An 18146-nucleotide genomic window follows, 5' to 3' on the forward strand; every position below is an offset into this window, starting at 1 on the left:
CTCTCCAGGAAGCCATTGCCTTGGTTGCCCCACCAGCCCCCCCTTGCCCTGCATGCTTATCTCTGGCCCAACATGAATCCGTCCCACCCTTCTCAAGCTCAGCTAGTAAACAACGCAGGCCAAGCTCAAGACTACGCTACAGGTTACATTACAGGAGCTGTCCAGATTGCCACTGGACTCTGCTGGGGTATAAATAACACCTCTGACCTCCACACCACAGCTCCGCACGACAGATCGACTACAGCTCACGTGCCAGAACGACAACAAGCTTGCTGGTACCTAGCTGGTACATAGCTAGAGGCAGACTAGCAACACCAGGAAACACCAAACTAATTAACCATTAAGGTTCAGTCATTCAGGACTCAGGAGACACTACAAACACATAGTGAACACACATTCAAAGCACATGGGCACATCTCATCCAGAGGCCCAGCCATGGGGAATACATTATGGGATCCATTCATTATGAAATTATTTAGGTATAGAGATCACTTATTAGAGAAATGAGTATGATCAAACTGAAAGCTCTAATCCTTTCCCTTCGAAATGTGCATACATATTACATTGTAACAAAGGATTATGGTAAATGGACGTCATTTACATTGCGCTTTTCTAAAAAGTGTCCACTCAAAGCGCTTTACAATATTGCCTAACATTAACCCATTCATTCTCACATTTCACACACCGACGGCGGTGTCAGCCATGCAAGGCGACAAGCGGAGCAGGTAGGGTGAGCTGTCTTGCTCAGGGACACCTTGACACTCAGGTAGGAGGAGCCGGGGTTCGAACCAGCAACCTTTTGGTTACCAGCCAACCTGCTCTACCTCGTGACCCATATGCCTCCCACATGCCTCCCCATTACTATTTTTGCTGATTCAAATCCCCACCATTGCGAAGATGAGTATGGTTGTGTTGGAGCCCAGTGTGTTGTAACTCACCCGGCTGTCTACCCCAGTCCCACGTTTCAATGATGGAGTGATGCACGGTTGTGGAAGCCTCCTCCTCCTCTTTCTTCTCTTTATCGTTGGAGTCATCCTTCTTCTGTGCCCCAAAGCAGTCTGTGCAGTCTTCTAGGGAACACCGTGACAACACAGGTATTAACACAAACTCTTCTTTAAAAAGGTCCATTTTACCAGCAGGTGTGCTGTTGATCGGCCATCAAAAGTCATTTCAAGATCTAGGGAAATCACAAGTGAATGACCACCCAGATGCAGGATGGTTAGATCCAGCTGACAGCGTAACCCAGCGGACTGTGCCAACTGGAATGCTGATCTATCCATCACACATCTGGGTTGGACAATCGCACTTGTAATGTAACCAACAGGTGGATTTTTGAACGGCTTATAATGGTTAACAGAACACCTGGTGGTAAAATGGGGCCCTTCAACTTCTTCGCTATGACATTCAGAAATGCAATTCCCCACAAGCATCCAACTGTGTGTAGCATCCATGAGCTAGCGCTCCTCGCTAGAACCCCATGCAGACATTAGGAAGAGAAGGTGAGGTTGGCTCACAGCCTCGTACCGGTATGTGCAGACTCCTCTCCTGTGAAGGTGATCTCCTCATCTTTCACCATCTCATTCCACATCTCGCTCAGGCCCTCTGGAGAGAAGGCCCTCTACACAGACACAGACACAGACGACACACACACACACACACTTATTAACCAATAAAAGCTTCACTCGCTTTTGTACAAAATAAATATAATATAATAACAGATATATTTTTTCTGACATTTAAAGAGCCTCTTGGATCAGGGAGGCCGTGAGCCAATGGAAATGTTATTACAATGTTGTTATTTACATACAATCCATAACTTTTTAATTCACCGATTATGCCCAATATCCTTCTTAAAATATGTTTATCAAAATCCAAGAAAATAAGATGATTCAACAGACCTGTTTTTTGAGGTGTCGGGAGCTTCAGCAGTTCAATTCATACAAAAATAAAGCTAAACCTAAGACAAGCATCTGACACTGATAGAGTGACTAGACCCTTCACAGTAAGGGGAACAGGGAGTCTCATGGTAAACTATGCGTGATGAAACTGACACGCTAATAATGTCAACAAGCAAACCAACTCCTTGTGCAACACACTACATCCCGATATTGTTGAAAGCATTCGGGTGTCTGCACGATCACCCAGGCCTAGGCCCACCCTGGTTATGTTATGTCAACACAAGGAGACCTTCTGTAGTAAACACGGAGAAGTCATTTGGCATTTTAACACCGTGGCGACCCCGTTCACCGACTTACCTGGAGGTCGATCTTCAGCCATTTGTCATGAAATCTCAGCTGAGCGTCGAGGGTGAACGATGGAGTAGGCATCTTGTCACGTCCGCCCCTGGCTGCACGCGCAGCCAACCTGCAACACGGAGCACCCTTTACTGTGAGACCCCTCTACACAGAGCACCCTTTACTGGGAGCCCCCTCTACACGGAGCACCCTTTACTCTCTCCGCCTGACTTAACGTCCTCCATTCGCATGCGTGCATTGACGTGCTTACGTTGTTAGTCAATGACATTAAACTATCCGTTGAAAGAATTGCCTCGACCACAGCGTTGTATGTTGCTACGTATGAATTACAAGTGAAGTGTACAGCTACAGGACATCAACTAGCGATGGCTTAGGTCTCCTATTCAACAGTATCAGCTGTCGTGTTCAACTCTGTTGAAATGCAGTCATTTGAATGTGGACGGGATGAAAGTTAACCTTAATCAGCAATATGTAAATTAAGTGTAGCCCTGTTCTAGAGAACGTCAAGCGAATTAAAGAGACATGTTAACATGCACAACTGAGTGGAGATGGACTACTGTAACGTTAGCGAGCTGTCACTGCTCGTGATAAATAGGAGATATGTCATATAACATAGTCAAATGCACATCTTCTAGTGAGAAAAATCCCCCTGACACAGCACCATGCACCCCCAATAACATAGAAAGTAACACCACAGCTAGCCTTGTGGCTAACCAGCTGGGTACCAATCTAGTCAGCCAACATATACCATAGCTGTGGTCCAAGCCAGGGTTAGCCTTGAGGCTAACTAGCTTGGAACACAGCTAAGTTTAGCCTGGTGGCTCTATATTGGTATACAGCTATGGTTAGCCTGGTGGCTTAATAGCTTGGAACACAGCTAAGGTTAGCCTAGTGGCTAACAATCTAGGTCCATATCCACGATTGATGTAACGGTGGCTATGCTAGATCTGTTCTCAGCATCCAATATGCAGTATGACACTCAGTGGTGTAGGATGCAACCCTTCCAAGACTGCAGATAAGCTGCAAATAAAATATCAACACTTCGAAAATGCAATAAATACAGTACCTTGAAATGTTTCCCTTATGTTACTCTCGTTCCTTCGGCTGCTTTGGTGCATTAAGAAAGTCGTTCATGTTGAACTTGATTGACAGCTCTAGGGCCGAAGCACGAGGCATGGAAACAAATGACGTCATGTGGTGATGGGTTTATTGCGATTGTTTTATGGACATTGTAATACCGACAGCGGTTTTCAGTTCGAGGTGATCCTCTTGCTGAACACCAGACTCCGCCCGCAGACACAGGACGGTGTAAACCAAGCGCTTCTCTTTAATATGGGCGGGACCTAGGGGCGGGTTCAGTAGATGTTTCTCTTGTTGCCGCTACGGGTGTGGTGGAGCCTGCAAATACAGAACAGTTGATGGGAAAGTATATTGAACATACATTTTAGGATTTAGTCCTGTGTGTGTGTGATATATTACATATTGTTTTTATTAAGCTGGACAACAATACAAACCATTGGTGTCCTACAATAGAAACGAGTAATGTTATCTCGCCTAGACTAGACTGACCAAGCGCTGACCAAAACGCATTGAATGAAATGCATTGGCCAAGCCCACCCAGCATAGACAGATGGCCCAAAACGCATTACATCATATGCATTGAACAAGCCCACCCGGCCGTAGACATATGGACCCAAAACGTATTGAATGAAATGCATTGACAAAGCCCACCCGGCCGTAGACCTATGGACCCAAAACGTATTGAATGAAATGCATTGACCAAGCCCACCCGGCGTAGACATGCAACCGGCCGTCAGTGACGAATGTGATTCGTCGGAGGTTATAACGACCGTCACTGGTTGAGCTGTACATTTTACTGCCTACGTAGGAGTCTAGTCAGTGTCAGAATCGGAAATAATGTGAATCGGACTAACTTTTTTTGTTGGTGTTTGTCTAGACTAGTTTAAACTTGACGTATCGTGTTACTTTGGGATACTGTAAAATGGCCTTGGAATCGGACATCCCGCTCCCTGTCGCAGGGATAATGATAGCAGTGTTATCGAGTTTGATCAATGGTTCCACATTTGTGCTCCAGAAAAAGGGGATGCTGCGTGCGGAAGCTAAAGGTATATTGAGAAAAATATCTGAAAACAGGAACTAGAACATGTTCCCCAATAATATAATGTAAACGTTTACAAAAGCTATTTTATTCAGAGGCCCTAGGTTCATTGCCATTGAAGTGCGCTTGTTTTTGGCTCCCCTATAGGCAATTCGCATCTGAAGGATGTGGTGTGGTGGAGCGGCACCCTCTCTAGTGAGTATACTGCTCTCTATCGCTCAAGTCTGGAAATGCACAATTATTGAAATTACTGACACAACTGATCCAACATCTCATCCTAAGTCCTTATGTTTGAGTCCTTATGTTTGAACTTCTTAAAGTGATTGTGGGCCAAATTGGGAATTTCTTGGCCTACAATGCGGCACCAGCTTTGATCGTCACTCCCTTGGGAGCCCTGGGAGTGTTGTTCGGGTGAGTAGGGAGGGTTTTTTGGGTTATCAAGGGTTGAGCTGGCCCTGTCTCGTGATTTTGATGCTTCTATAATGAGAGTATGTTTTTGTTTACAATGAAGTTATTATCTTCTAAATGCATGGGTTTTCTGTTAGGCAACTTACTGCAGTATACCTACAGGTGAGGCATCATGCATTGGGGTTTAACCACTGCTGTGTGTGTGTGTGTGTGTGTGTGTGTGTGTGTGTGTGTGTGTGTGTGTGTGTGTGTGTGAGTGTGTGTGTGTGTGTGTGCGTGTGTGTGTGTGTCTCAGGGCTGTGCTGTCTTGGTGGATTCTGCGGGAGCGTCTGGAGCTTCTTGGCCGGCTGGGCTGTGTGCTGTGTTGCTGCGGCACCGTGGTTCTGATAATCCACGCTCCCCCGGCGCAGCCAATCTCCTCCAGGACCCAGCTTGAGGCAAGCCTCCTCAACCCAGGTCTGGTGCTGCCGATCGAGTGACCTTGGAGTGCCGTGAACCTACTGTGATGCATAATAATAACATAATATTTATGCCATTTGGAGGCGTTTATCAACTTACATCTTGGCATGGGTGGCCCCAGTGGGAAACAAACCCGAACCTGGCTATGATAATGCCTTGCTCTTTACAAGACTATAACAGTGTTGTTAGTGTGTGTCCTTTTCTCAGGATTGAGGATTACATTTGTCAACACTTCTAGTAACATATATGTTCATACTAATTAGTGACTAAGCAGACACTTTATCCAAAACTACTATTTTGTAGGTAGAACTGGTAGGGTTTTTTAGGGTACCCTGATGAGGGGTGCCTTGCCTACAGGTAGAAAAAAACTTTAGACTAAACTTAAATGACACTATCTTGCCCCACAAAACTATTTACCTTGCTATAAAGTAAACCATCAAACTGAAGATGAACGATTGCTGGAGTTGCTTTAGGTTGGAGATGATGTAATGTGCCAATACTTCTCACCACTAACTAGGATGTTCCTCTCCCCTCCAGTGTTTGTGTGCTACTCCTTCCTCGTTCTGCTGCTGCTGATTGGTCTGATCTTCTGGGTGGCCCCGGTGCATGGCAGCTCCAACATCATGGTGTACGTGTCCATCTGCTCTCTGCTTGGCAGCTTCACCGTGCCCAGCAGCAAGGCACTGGGCCTGGTGGCAGAGGAGGCCTTCTTCAGTGGGGGAAGTCAAAGGGCTCTGGTCCTCTTCTTTGGCTTACTGGGAATATTGTCCGCCAGCGTGATCACCCAGTTCCTCTTCATCGATAAAGCCCTGCAGCGGTTCAGCTGCAACATGTTTGAGGCTCTCTACTATGTGTCCTTCACATGCTCTGTGCTGCTGGCGTCGTCTCTGCTCTTCAAGGAGTGGAGGGGGCTGAAGGTGGTGGACAGCCTGGCCATGGTCTGCGCCCTGGCCACCATGTTTGTTGGAGTGGTGCTCCTGAGAGTATCCCATGAGGCCGTACTGATGTGGCCGAAGGGCGAGGACAAACAGAAAGTAGAATGATTATTTTGAAAGAACAATTGAATGCAACTTCTAAAGAGTTTTCATTGATGGAGTTGTAAAATGCCAAAGAAGAGTGTGTAGTGAGAGTTCTGGTTGTGAACACACGTGTGTGCACATTTTTCCTTCAAATTAGCATAACATGCAAATTTCATTCCAGTTTTCTCTTATTTTGCTTGGGATTGTGAGCTAAATCTGTTCTCCTGAATTTATTATTCGTTTTGAACCCATTTTTGATTTTTCACATTAATACTGTACTAGTTATTTGTTGTGAATAAAGTGATGAAGAAACAAGTAGAAAGCAACTATACCGTAAAACACTATTCTACTGATGTACAAGCACTTTAAAAAATAAACATCAATCTAATGTTTGATACTATTTTTTTTTATCTGTAATGTAAAATACATTTTTTTCTGGAAAAATAATGCAACCTTTATTACAATCCTTATCGGAATGTATCCGTGGGAAAGCCAGCCCCAACGTTGTAAAACCAAACCAATGTGCTTGACAGGGTCACAGAAGGGAGGGGGCAGAGGTCCATACCATAGTGCTGAGTGGTGTTCGCCAGAGGAAGCACAGAGAGCGGTGCAGCGCAGAGCAGACAGCCGGGCCGAGGAGTGAAGAGTGCAGTATGAGATATGAAGCTCAGCGCTCGGAAATAGGCTAGCAATACGCTAACCTCTACCTTAACCGTTACCATTACCAGCCTTCCGTGGGACACACCGACCAACTCTGGACAGGTAGCTATAATATACATATGAAATTCCAACTGCTTCCAAACGATACGATTTTAATGTTTTTTTTATAATGTGGTTTCTAAGCATTGGGTCATTAGCGTCGTTATCCAGCCAGCTAGCTCTCAGCTAACGGCCATATATATATATACCAATTATTTACAAATAATGTGTTTTGTTTTACGGACATATATTAAGAATGCAGGAGCCAAGTGCGTCGGCGTTTGCCGTTATGCACGAACAGATCCATCTTTTAGACTGCGTGTGTCAGTAGCCAACTAAGTATGAAGGCAGTTAAACTTGGACAGGGAGGTGGTAACCTAGGAGAGTTAGCCTAACACAGGCTAGCGTGCTAACACGGGCTAGCATGCTAACCTCACCTGTCACTTCCTGGATTCCTGTGTCTTGAGGTAAGAGATGGGATATTTGTATAAGCGAACCTTGTTACAACAGCCATCGGCGGAAATGCATTGCGTCTATGGTAGCCTCACTGTTGTTGACGCTGTACTTTTGTGGAGCTTATAATCACACTGTTCTGTTGAAGAACTTCTATTTTTGAGGACTATCTTTCAAATGTTTCCTGATGGAGCTATACTCCAACACATTGCATCAGGGGTATGCATTGTGTAATATATCTTGTGGAGATGGTAGGACACACCCAAAACAAGCCTACTTCTGTATTTATTCGTTTTTTGGGGTTGGATGAAAAACATGAAATTGTCTTCTTAATTCCTAGGTATTTGGGCTGGCCACAACTGTTCCCTTGGCCACCGACTGCAGTGTTCGGTGGTAAATGTGACCAAACAAACCAGCTCATCCAACCTCACCATGGTTGAGGAACGGGGAAAGTATGACTTTTACATCGGCCTTGGTTTGGCTGTTAGCTCCAGCATTTTCATCGGAGGAAGCTTCATCCTCAAGAAGAAGGGACTGCTACGGCTGGCCAAGAAGGGATCGATGCGAGCAGGTAAACAGCCCTTACCGTCCGTTTACCTGGATCTATGAGGTAGAACAGGCACAACTGTACTGTAGATTAAACTAACTGTATGTCTAAATTGAACAGGTATTGGGTTCAGCATATGTATCCAGGGGCATAACAATAGGACAGGTGACACATACTTACCATTTATGTTGTTAAAGCTTGATTGTGAAGGTGGAACCAGTACAGCAGGTACAACTTTACTTTTCCTCCATATGGTCTAAAAAGTGGTATGTCATTCCTGTTGTTTAACCTGGGTTGGTGCATACTTATCATTGTTGTTACTCTTACTAGGTCTACAATGTAGACCAACTGCAAACTTTGTTTCTGAAGCTTTACCCAGAACTGCAAGGTAGAGCGCAGGTTGCCAGGCAACATGGGGGTCGCCAGTTTGTTCTTTAGGTGTGTGTATGCAGTACACCTCGTCTGTACCTGCTCTTATGGTTGCTGCGTCCACACAATTTCCCTTTGTGAATGCCCATTTGCCTATTATAAATGACCTGTACTGTGTAAAATAAACGCTGCCTTTGCAGCGAGTGATCGGTCAAACCCAAACCCAGTCTGTCCGCATTGGTAAACAGGGGATCAGCCACTCTGTGTTTAGTTTGGCCAAACAACAGGGAGGCTGTGGCATTGGAGCAGCCGGGTGCCTGAAGCAAAACCACCTTTTCAGGCTTTCCCAGCTCAAGGCGAGCCAGGGCCTTGTGTGATGAAAGGCGCGGTGGGATGATTCGTCGTCTTTGGTTAAATTTAGTCAGGCGCTTTATTACACTGAGTAATTATTAACGTGAATAACATCACCTGACCCTGCCAGGGCTTTGACAAAAGGCCTGCGGTTCAAGGCAGGTTAACGACATCCGGTTGTAGCAGTGGGGGTTTTATGTGGTCATGGGGTGATACCAAGCCTGACACTCTGTAGAGGAGGGGATATAAGCGTCTGATAGAGATCTAAATGGTGTATAGGCGTGGTAGTTTGCACTACGGTAGATAACCTGACATGATTGGTGTATCAGTTAAACAAAGAACCGCAATAAGTTCAAAGGCGGAAGTTAATTTACATACGGGGTGTTGGTGTATGAATTTTGATTGAATATCAACAAAGGGTGCAAGCTTCAAGGGTCATTCTCAGCAAGCAAGGGAACATACCAGCCGGTTTCCGAGCAACCATTAACCCCAGGCCACAGTTCTACTAGATTATTTACTATATCAGGAAAGGTTTAATTCTTCCACACTACTGTGATACTATCTGGTGTACCCTATACTTGTGAAAGAATACAGTTTCTTGTAGCACATACAATACTTTAATAGTACAGTCCGTTAATAATAGTAAATTAAATTTATAATTCTCCTTTCATGGGGACCAATCTCAAAGCACTTACGGTAAGAAAAAACTAAGATTAGAAAAAAAGTATATTTTGGCCTCTATACAGCTGTAATATGTTGTGACCCTCTAAACTTATGTAATACTATGTCTGTTGTTGCCTCAACACTACTTTAATACTATGTTTGAGCATCTACAATACAGTTTTCTATGAATTTTGTCTGTTGTAGCCTATACTGTATACTATGTCTGTTGTAGCTCTACGCTACTGTAATAAATCCTCTTTGTGGTTTCATCACTTGTTCTAATGCATCGTTTGTTCTTCAGGGCAAGGAGGTCATGCATATCTCAAGGAGTGGCTCTGGTGGGCTGGTTTACTGTCAAGTAAGTGTCCTCCGAGTACTCATCCTACTCAATCTCAGTTTCTTATGCATCCCATGTATTAGCAGGATGTTATGTGGTATATTGGAGGTTTTTTTGGAAACACGATGCTCTCAATGCTTCGGTAAAAATGGACTAAAGAGTAACGTGCGATTCCTGTAGTGTGAACACAATCCGAGCCATGGCAGACTGAGACACAGCATTGGCTCCCTGCTCATGCCTGCAGGCTACCAGGCTAACGTCCTTCCTGTGTTTTGTGTGTGCAGTGGGAGCTGGGGAGGCGGCTAACTTCGCTGCCTATGCGTTTGCTCCAGCCACTCTGGTCACCCCCCTGGGAGCCCTCAGCGTACTCGTCAGGTAAAAAAAACAACCATCCTGGCTAATGTTATCCGTCCGTCTCGGGAGGGGGAGGTGTGGTGCATGTACTCATTGAGCAGACTAAGCTTATATACAAAGCGCCTAGCACGTGACCAATCAAAGGGCACATTCAAAATTGGAGACGCTTCGAAGAAGTTGTGGTTGAAAAACGATAGTAGTACTAGTAGTAGAGAGGAATTCTAGAAACCAGAAACACAAGGGGAGGTTTGTTCTTTGTTGGCGGTGTGGATGTCCTTTGGAATGAAAGAATGTGTTTTCCATGCCAATGAGCCTTTGGAGTCTGTGATGTACCGGAAGATGATTCCATGGAGATAAGGCACTGAGCGCCGTGTTGTTGGTGGTTTCAGCGCGGTACTGTCCTCGTACTTCCTGACAGAGCGGTTGAACCTGCACGGTAAGCTAGGCTGTGTGCTCAGCATCCTTGGCTCCACTACCATGGTGATCCACGCTCCAAAGGAGGAGGAGATCAGCAGTCTGCAGCACATGGCGGTCAAACTGGTGGATCCAGGTTAGAGTCCTGAAGTCCCTCTCTATCTCTCTTTCCATCTCTTGCTTGGTCTTATTTACTTTCACTTACTTTTTTTTTTATCAGCCCCTTCAAAGTCTATTGACACCACTGTAGGTTTTAGAACTATTAAATTAAACTAACTACTAGAATACTGTTATTAGTCTACTTAAAAAATGGGGACCCCTTTTAAAGTCCAGATTTGTATATAAATACAGATTGAGACATCAAATGTTTACATGCCATGTCAGTCGTGGTTGATGACCCTTCGGCGGTTGTGCGGTTCCCGCAGGCTTCCTGGTGTTCGCCACGCTGGTGATCATCGTGGCCATGATCTTCATCTGCGTGGTTGGCCCGCGCCAGGGCCAGACCAACATCCTAGTCTACATCACCATCTGCTCCGTGATCGGGGCCCTGTCCGTCTCCTGCGTGAAGGGCCTGGGCATCGCCATCAAGGAGGCCATCGCGGGGGAGCCGGTGATGGGAAACCCTCTGGCGTGGGTCCTGCTGCTGAGCCTGGTGGCGTGCGTCAGCACGCAGATCAACTACCTGAACAAGGCGCTGGACATCTTCAACACGTCGCTGGTCACGCCCATCTACTACGTATTCTTCACTACCTCGGTGCTCACCTGCTCCGCCATCCTCTTCAAGGAGTGGGAGCACATGGGCGCCGCCGACGTCATCGGCACGCTGAGCGGCTTCCTCACCATCATCGTGGGCATCTTCCTGCTGCACGCCTTCAAGGACGTGAGCGTCAGCCTGGCGGCGCTCGCCGTCGCCATTCGCAAGGACGAGCGGGGCGGGCCGGGGTTCCCGGCGGCCAACGGCGTGGGGCAGCACGGCTGCGGCTATGAACTCCTGCAGGAGACCGAGGAGCTGGACAGCCGGGACATGGGCTCGTCCTTCGACAGCATCTCGCGGAGGAACGGCGCCATGAACTCCTCGTAAGGGGCTCTACTACTACGACTACTATTACTACTGACTCGGTTTCCAAGGCAACGGGGTGGGAGACTGAGACAATCGGAGGGAGGGAGGGAGGGAGGGAGGAGGGCGGGGGCACAGTGTCTTGGATGGACCAATCGATTGTATTTTGATTTAATTTGCCTTAAGTTTTTCATATCATAACATAATTAGTATAACGTTTGGACTTTGGTTTAATTCCTGTGTAGATCGGTATACCAGGTTTTCTTGTTTTTCTGAAAACCTTTTTGTTTGTGTGTATACTACATACCCATGCACCGGGTGCTTTCTATTATCCATCAACTGTAAGAAGTTGAGGTCCTGCTGATTTACAGAGTTATTTATGGAGAAGACATTGTTGAGATACGCGTTAATTTCGTACTTGGAAACGGTACCATCTATTTACGTTGGATGACACGGTAGTCCATTTTTTTGTAATGTTTACATAAAAAGCGTGCAAAAATCAACCAATGGATTTGTTACATATTTATTAATTTAAAATTAATAAAACATTTTAGACACAAGGCACTGTGAATAAATGCTGACCCTGGCTACGAATGCGGTTATCAGGCGTCCTTTTAAAATGTTAAGTTCAGCATGCAATTTCTAGCAATATAGAAAATACAATTTACGTTCATCCCCCACTAAAAACAGGTCACCCTATACCTTTACCAATCCAACTCCCACCACTGCAAACCCTTAAATATTTGATAAAAGTACCCCTTATCTGCACCCCCAACATGTATAAAACAAAAGAATATATAGCTAGTCATTTTTAATAAGGCACGAGTGAATACAAAAAAAAAGTCATACATAGTGAAACCCTACTTCCTGGTGGTCCGTCGCTGCTCAGGAAAGAGGATGTCATTAGAACAAGCTTTACTGGTCCGCTTCCTACTGGTGGATGTGGAATATCTATTGGACGCCAGTGATTGGTTGTGGTCCCTCAGTTGTTGAGCAGTGATTGAATGTGGAAACACATTTGCTGGCCGGTGATTGTTTGATTGGTGAATGTGGACCAATTGCTGGCCAGCGATTTGTTTATTAGTGGATGTGGTCGCTCAGTTGCTGGCCAGTGATTGGTTGATTGGTGGCTCAGTTGCTGGCCAGTGATTGGTGGATGGGGGGCTGGAAGCAGCGCACATGCTCCACAGGCATGTTCTCTCCGTCTCCAGACTTCAGGTATTTGTTCAGGATGCCAAAGATCTCGTCGTTGATGATCTGGAACTTGCGGATTCTGTCCACCATCTTCTTCAGGGGCTAAAGAACAGCAGGGGGAGGTAGTGTTTGGTTGAGAAATACTTCATTCAGCTTATTTTTCACTGTAGATGATAAAACAGGTTTTATTTCTCCAATTAAGGGGACATATTATACCACCAGGTGTGAGTGTGAAATCTGCCCCATATGACATCACTACATGTCCACCTAGATCTGTGCTGGATAGATCAGTCTACCAGCCTACCCAGTGGACTGAAGTAAACGTTGCTCATCTATCCGGTACAGATCTAGGTGGACACGCCCACTAGTGATGTCATATGGGGCCGGTTTTCGAAACTGCTTGTAAGGCTAATCACACTCACAGCTGGTGGTATAATACGTCCCCTTTAATTGTTGATCTATGTCAGTGCTGATTGGACAGCCGACCTTAATATTTTACATTACTTAGTAATAGTAGCTTCCTGATAAATCCAAATTATGTCGCTCAAAGGAACGGGGACAGGTGCAACGGTGAATGACGAATAGCAAGAAAGTTAGTTTACTGCTGCCCTGAAGGTATACAAAATGTTCTGTGGTCAACTTGACTCTCGGTAAACAAAAGCTACGGAAAGACTGAGGCACGTCATGCGACCTATGATGACACCACCTCCTGCTGTTGTCTCACCACGCTTTTGATGATGTCGTCCTTTCCGTCGTGCTTCTGGACCTTGAGAAGGTGGTAGCTGAAGTCCAGGATGTCAAAACGTCTCTGTTGACCCAGCAGGGCTATGATCATACAGCCGGCCCAGTGCAGGCCATCTCCGAAGCACTGCCTGAAACACAAAAACACACAACCACTTACAATACTGTCCCAGAAGCACTGCCTGAAAAACACACAACCATCTAAAATATCAGCCAAGCATTTCCCATCATCATGTCGGCCTTCTGTATCCCTACCGCACATCAGTATGGCTCAAGTATCCCTTCATCTACACGTGTTCCTTTGAATATTATACTATTATCATTTAATATTATTAATAATGTATTGGCCCATGAACCAATATTATACTTTTATTATTTAGCTTCAGTATTAATATTGTAATGGTCTAGGAACTAATATTATACTATTATTATTAATATTGTAGAAGATTATAAACAATCATACTGATATGATTTAAAAACATTAATAATATAGTAGCCTCAGTGTTCCATTTGTTGTCTTAACTTAAATGTTTGGCGTAATAATGCAGGAATTACGTCTAGTATAGTTTTTGCTTTGCAGGGTTAACAAAGTAAAAGTCTTTTACAAGTGGCCCCTAGAGCCTACTCATGTCGTCGAATGGTTTGGAATCCCTGGCCTATTCTTAATGGCTAGGAAGTAAGCACCACATTCAAAACCACTTATCGGCATCTTTGTTATTTGAGATGTTCCCACTCACACCTCCTTACTCTTCACATAAACAGGCTAAATGATTTGCAAATATTTGCATACTTTGCTTGGATTTGTTTCGAGCCACAAACCGGTCACAAAGAAAGTACAAGGAAAGGTTTCTCTGATCTGTGGTGGAAGTATGTACACTTTATTAGAGATATTCTGGTGAGACCTGCTCATCTAGAGTGAAGGACTCACTAGTGAGTCATTTAAGATATCGCAGAACAAATAGATATTGGACATGGACATCCCTGAACTTTGAAGTTAGGAAGGATAAACATTTGATTGGATAAAATCCCTAAAGGTGACATATTATACAACCAGGTGTGAGTGTGATAAGCAATTACCCGCCCACTTGAAATATCAGAAGAGGCAGATTTGCAAACCGGCTTGTAACGGCTAATCACACTCACACCTGGTGGTATAATATGTCACCTTTAAACAGAAAACAATCTGCACTAATTACGCAAATAAAGAATAGGTAGGATGCATCTTTCTGTGAAAATGCATTAGCGTCCTGAGCGGTAAGCGCTGAGGTGAATTCCCGCAGATTGACCCCATTGCTTGTATTCATTAGTTGTCGTTTTTAGTTGTACATCTATTAATAAAATACTTGTAAAGTAAATACTTGTAAAGTATTTACTTTACAAGTATTTTATTAATACTTTACAAGTATTTTATTAATACTTGTAAAGTAAATGTAAATACAAGTATTTACATTTGTCATCCCTCGGTCATTCCCAAAAAGTGAACCAACTTCAAAAACGAGAGTGACTTACTCCACGGTGAACTCGTGCGCGCCCACGGGGATGCAGTAGACGAACTGCATGGCGCTCCAGAGCCGGTGGAACTCCACGCACTCGTCGATGTGCATCACTCCGTTGCTAGGCAGCGGGCCGCGCCAGATGGTGTCCTCCAGGAAGGTGCGCACGCGGGTCAGGATCACCTCGAACATGGACAGGCCGCAGCACAGCCGCTCCTTGGTCAGGAGGTCGCCTTCGCGGGCGATGGCGATTTGCTGCCGGTGCGACACACCACAGGGTCAGTACGGTGGGGAGTTATGGGTGGTGGTGGTGCTGGTGGTGGTGGGGGTGGGGGTTATGACCTACCTGTGGAGTTCCCAGGCGTTCTATCAGTGGAACCATGTGCAGAGCCGTGTATTTAGCCTCCAAGCGCTTCATCTTGGCGTCCAGACGTTCACCCTCTGAACACAGGGAAGAGTCAAGTTAGAATTTTACACAAGGGACGAACTCATTATCATTAAAGTTATTTTATTAAAAAGGAGTAGAACGACAAGACATTGTTGTGTTAAACAGTGAAATTCAAAAATGTGCATTATCATTATAAAATATGAATTAGTAGGTAAACTAAATGAGTCATCAAAACTAAACAAATATATGTATTGCGCTAACTGTAGTTTATTGCTACAATAGTAAAGATATAGAGAGTAACGATCATACTGAATTATGGAACATCACTTGTCTTTACCTTTAACGTGGACCCTGGGTAGAATGTTCTGGAATGGGGCCGCATGCAGCAAATCACAAACTTCCTCCTGGGACTGTAAAACACAAAGTAAAAATTCTGATGTAAATCTACACTTTACAAACATGTAATTTGATTGTATATGTGATCTGTACCCTGGACGAAGGATTTTGAGTTATACAGGTTATTAACTGAAGGGGGCACTGCTGTCCCAATGTAAACATCTCAGCCTATTGTATCTGATGTGAATGCAAAACTAGTGCAGGGCAGGTAAATGTGGCCTGGGATTGTTAGAGAAAGAGAATGTAATCTGATACATGGAGCTTAACTGAATGCTGTGGCCAGGTGGATTAGAAAGACCAGAAGGCTTTTTGTGGAGCAGCATGAGTGATGAGATGGCATTGGGAAGTTGAATCACTCACAATATTATCAGGTTATACAAATATAATAAAATTTGTGACTCGCCAATGTAAATGTAATGTAATGTAAATGGCCTGAGGCAAATGTACCTCTCCACACTCCTCACACGCCTTGAGGCTTTTTCTCAGCGCGTTGCTTTGAGAACCTGTTTAACAAAGCAATTGTTTTGTGCTAATCCGATCTGCTAATGCTGACCTGTTCATGGAGGCGTGAGGTTTGTGCCATCAACTTGTATTGTGTGGCCAGTGGGATGTTCTTATATCTAGTTACACACACACACAAAAACACACACACACACACACACACACACACACACACACACACACACACACACACACACACACACACACACACACACACACACACACACACACACACACACACACACACACACACACACAAAATCTCCATGCATTTCCTGGAAAGCGTTATTTAAGCTATGGGTCGAGACCCAAAATGGGTCGCGTTCCAGTTGGGAGCGAGTCGAGGCCGCACTACGCACAGTTCGGCGCAGTTCTGGGTCCCTGACATCAAACGGTCCAATCCCTCGGTGTACAGGAACACGCTTTCTCGCCTGCAGGGTTATTTCGATAGGCGGCGGAGACGGAGGTGGTAGGCGGTGTAGAACGTACCAGACTCTGCTCGCTGAGCAGGCAGAAGAGCAGGGCGTTGCCCACCTCCCGGAGGTTCTGGAAGCAGACGGTCTTCAGCTCGGCGTACTCCACGATGTCCTTCAGCTGGTGGTGGAAGAACTCCAGGATACCTGGGGAGCCATCATGTTAATGTTGCAATCATGTTAACATGTTATACGGCTACAGTGATGGACGTGTATACATCTATACTCCTACAGAGACATACATGTATACATCTATACTCCTACAGAGACATAGGTGTATAGATCTATACTCCTACAGAGACATACATGTATACATCTATACTCCTACAGAGACATACGTGTAGATGTCTATACTGCTACAGAGACATACGTGTATATATCTATACTCTTACTTATATATATACACTCTTATAGAGACTCAGGATCAGCAAACCAAACATTCAACTAAATCAATCTATCTAGATCTATATCTATGGATATGTCGATATATGATTATTTTATTAAATAATACAAATTCTAAAAAGGTATATTTCTTAAAAATGCATAGATTGATAAATGGCAATTTATTTTATATGGATTTTGTGTGTGCTTACCGGTTTTTGCTAAACTGACTCGAATATGGGTTTATTTTAAACCATCAACTGAGTGAAATAACTTTCTTCAACGACTATGACATTTATAAATCCTACCCTACAACACTCATACTACCACAGTACGATGTATTGTGACCCACCTGGGGAGCCGTACTCATGGCGGGGCAGACGGCAGATCTTGGGCATCACCTCCATCAGGGTCTTCACGTACTGCAGGATGGTTCCCTGGAGCTACACAGGAGGCCAGAGGGTTAGCAAACCACACATTAATCCAGAGGAGTGGCGGCTCAGGTCGGGCCAAGCTCACACAGAGTGTGTCTGTAGGGAGGGTCCACGGTGGTTTATCTTCCACCAGAATTTAATCATGGTCTGACATATCTTACTTTTTTTTCCCTTTATTGTATATGTTGAATAGTTTCGTTAACTACGACGACTCTTGAAATACTTCTTGGGGGGGGAAACAGAAATGTAAGTGGTTCCCAAATTTTATTGCCATATGATCCTATTTTTACAATCCCAACTTCTTACATTTATGTGCATCTGTTTCTCCCCACACACCGTTGATCATTATGTATCCGTCTATCATCAGACGACATATGCCCATCAGCCCCTGTTTTGTCTCCAAATCCCCTGAGATGTTGTTTCGAACGATGGGTTAAGCCGGCGTTTCTTCTCACCAGGCTCTTGACCACCTTGAGGAGTTCCTCCATCACCACAGCGATGCCCTGGTAGCCTAGCAACCTGCACATGGCCTTGACGTGGGGTGGGCCAAGGAAGTTGCGGTAGAAACCGTAGATGCTGGTGTAGGCCAGGTTAAGAGCCTGGTGGAGAAGGAGACATGCATGTTTAAAGTCTAAACATTT

General features: G+C 44.8%; 4 protein-coding genes across 5 annotated transcripts in view; 2 read left to right on the forward strand and 2 right to left on the reverse strand.

The window, feature by feature from the left end:
- Positions 1-2363, reverse strand: part of herc2 (HECT and RLD domain containing E3 ubiquitin protein ligase 2) — a 72900-nt gene extending 70537 nt beyond the window's left edge. Inside the window, 3 exon segments of the mRNA XM_079739638.1 lie at positions 939-1070; positions 1525-1618; positions 2256-2363. Coding sequence (XP_079595764.1) covers positions 939-1070; positions 1525-1618; positions 2256-2327 — 298 coding nt within the window. The 5' untranslated portion in view covers positions 2328-2363.
- A 2180-nt stretch (positions 2364-4543) lies between these two features.
- Positions 4544-6482, forward strand: nipa1 (NIPA magnesium transporter 1). The gene is made up of 4 exons (XM_079740180.1): positions 4544-4569; positions 4695-4785; positions 5078-5238; positions 5779-6482. Coding segments are annotated over exons 1-4 (759 nt in total). The 5' UTR covers positions 4544-4568; the 3' UTR covers positions 6285-6482.
- A 369-nt stretch (positions 6483-6851) lies between these two features.
- On the forward strand, positions 6852-12064 carry nipa2 (NIPA magnesium transporter 2). Of its 2 annotated transcripts, none has more exons than XM_079740178.1 (6): positions 6852-7022; positions 7753-7983; positions 9644-9700; positions 9964-10054; positions 10423-10583; positions 10873-12064. In XM_079740178.1, the coding sequence occupies exons 2-6, from the start codon at positions 7845-7847 to the stop codon at positions 11526-11528; spliced, it is 1104 nt and encodes a 367-aa protein (XP_079596304.1). In that variant the 5' UTR covers positions 6852-7022; positions 7753-7844; the 3' UTR covers positions 11529-12064. The 2 variants fall into 2 exon arrangements, with proteins under 2 accessions (XP_079596304.1, XP_079596303.1); XM_079740177.1 differs by lacking the exon at positions 6852-7022 and adding an exon at positions 7065-7663.
- Positions 12065-12069: 5 nt separating this feature from the next.
- The window catches only part of cyfip1 (cytoplasmic FMR1 interacting protein 1), a 30039-nt gene continuing 23962 nt past the window's right edge, over positions 12070-18146 (reverse strand). The window contains exons 24-31 of the mRNA XM_079740176.1: positions 17961-18104; positions 17424-17514; positions 16707-16837; positions 15658-15730; positions 15279-15373; positions 14949-15187; positions 13423-13570; positions 12070-12800 (exon numbers count right to left, since the gene is read on the reverse strand). Coding sequence (XP_079596302.1) covers positions 12636-12800; positions 13423-13570; positions 14949-15187; positions 15279-15373; positions 15658-15730; positions 16707-16837; positions 17424-17514; positions 17961-18104 — 1086 coding nt within the window. The 3' untranslated portion in view covers positions 12070-12635. The remainder of the gene's footprint in view (positions 12801-13422; positions 13571-14948; positions 15188-15278; positions 15374-15657; positions 15731-16706; positions 16838-17423; positions 17515-17960; positions 18105-18146) is intronic.

Source organism: Pollachius pollachius, assembly GCF_949987615.1.
Source record: "Pollachius pollachius genome assembly, chromosome: 7".
Taxonomy (NCBI): Eukaryota; Metazoa; Chordata; class Actinopteri; order Gadiformes; family Gadidae; genus Pollachius; species Pollachius pollachius.